The 1,167-nt window shown below is 49.7% G+C and overlaps 1 protein-coding gene across 1 annotated transcript; it reads left to right on the forward strand.

Annotated features, from left to right (window-relative positions):
• Nucleotides 1-19: 19 nt before the first annotated feature.
• LOC116380957 (SCL-interrupting locus protein homolog) lies at nt 20-1,155 on the forward strand (the record flags this gene model as incomplete). Its single annotated transcript, XM_031842763.1, has 2 exons — nt 20-303; nt 774-1,155. Coding segments are annotated over exons 1-2 (624 nt in total), but the record flags the coding sequence as incomplete, so codon positions are not given.
• Nucleotides 1,156-1,167: the final 12 nt, after the last annotated feature.

The raw sequence follows: 1,167 nt of genomic DNA on the forward strand, positions 1-1,167 counted from the left end.
AGGTATTTATTATGTGTCTGGTCACATGATGCTAACTGTAGGTATTTTAATGTGACCCTCCATGTGTCCTCAGAATCAGCTCACCAGTCGTCTCCAGGATTCGGACAGTAAACAGGAAGTGGAAAATGAGTCTAGCAGGAGGAGCCTGTCTGTGTCCTCTCAGTCCAGGAGGAAGCAGAGCTGTGGAGGAGACCCGGTGCTCAGAGCCACTATGAGGCAGCTGCAGCAGCTCGGAGTCGACGTGGACCGAGAAGATCTGACGGAGTCTGAGCGCAGAATCCATCAAACGGTGGAGAGCAACAGGTATGGAGCTCAGCTGAGGGATTAAATGTGTTTAAAATACTTTAAAGTCAGGGTTCACTGATGCAGCTCTTACATGTTCAGATGAACGAACGAGTATCAAAGAGTCCACAGTTCAGAACAATCCTCAACTACTCTGAATGTTTCTTTACAACATTCCTGTTTGCTTGATCAAATCAAACTAGAATAAGAACCGTTATAACAGACCGTAGTGGATCAGTGATCCGTACTGACCCCCCTCACGGTTTAACGTTAACCAGCACAGTATAAATAAAGTTTTACTGACGATCACATTGACTCATTTTGTTTTTGAAGGCAGTTTGTGAATAAATCTCCAGATTTATCAACTGTTACTTGCCAAAAGTTTAAAAAAAAAAAAGTTTAAAAAAACAGTTGCATTACTTTTTCAGGTGAGAAAGTAACAGAGAGTGTGTGTGTGTGTGTGTGTGTGTGTGTGTGTGTGTGTGTTCCAGCATTCTGGCGAGCATTAACCCGGCGGCGGTTCTGTCCCGTCTCAGCGTGTCCGAGCCGACAGACAGCTGTCTATTCCCTGAAGGCAGCGTGGATCTGAGTCTGGAGGCCAACGCCATCGCCCTGCGTTACCTGAGCGACTCGCAGCTCAGCAGGCTCTCTGTGGGAGGCCACGCCCCCCGCCCAGGGCCCGCCTCCAACCACTCCCTGCTGTCTCCTAGCAACATGTCTCTGGCAACCAGGAAGTACATGAGGAGGTACGGCTTGATCGAGGAGGAGGAAGAGGAGGTCGATGTTCGCCAGCCGCTGACCGAAGCCCTGAACGTAAAGCTCCTCCCACAGAGTCAGCTGATCCGGGACTTGCGGCCCAAAATGCAGCTGTTAGCGGGCGGCGCC

This window comes from Anarrhichthys ocellatus, unplaced genomic scaffold (assembly GCF_004355925.1).
Source record: "Anarrhichthys ocellatus isolate YVR2014 unplaced genomic scaffold, GSC_Weel_1.0 scaffold10100, whole genome shotgun sequence".
Classification (NCBI taxonomy): Eukaryota; Metazoa; Chordata; class Actinopteri; order Perciformes; family Anarhichadidae; genus Anarrhichthys; species Anarrhichthys ocellatus.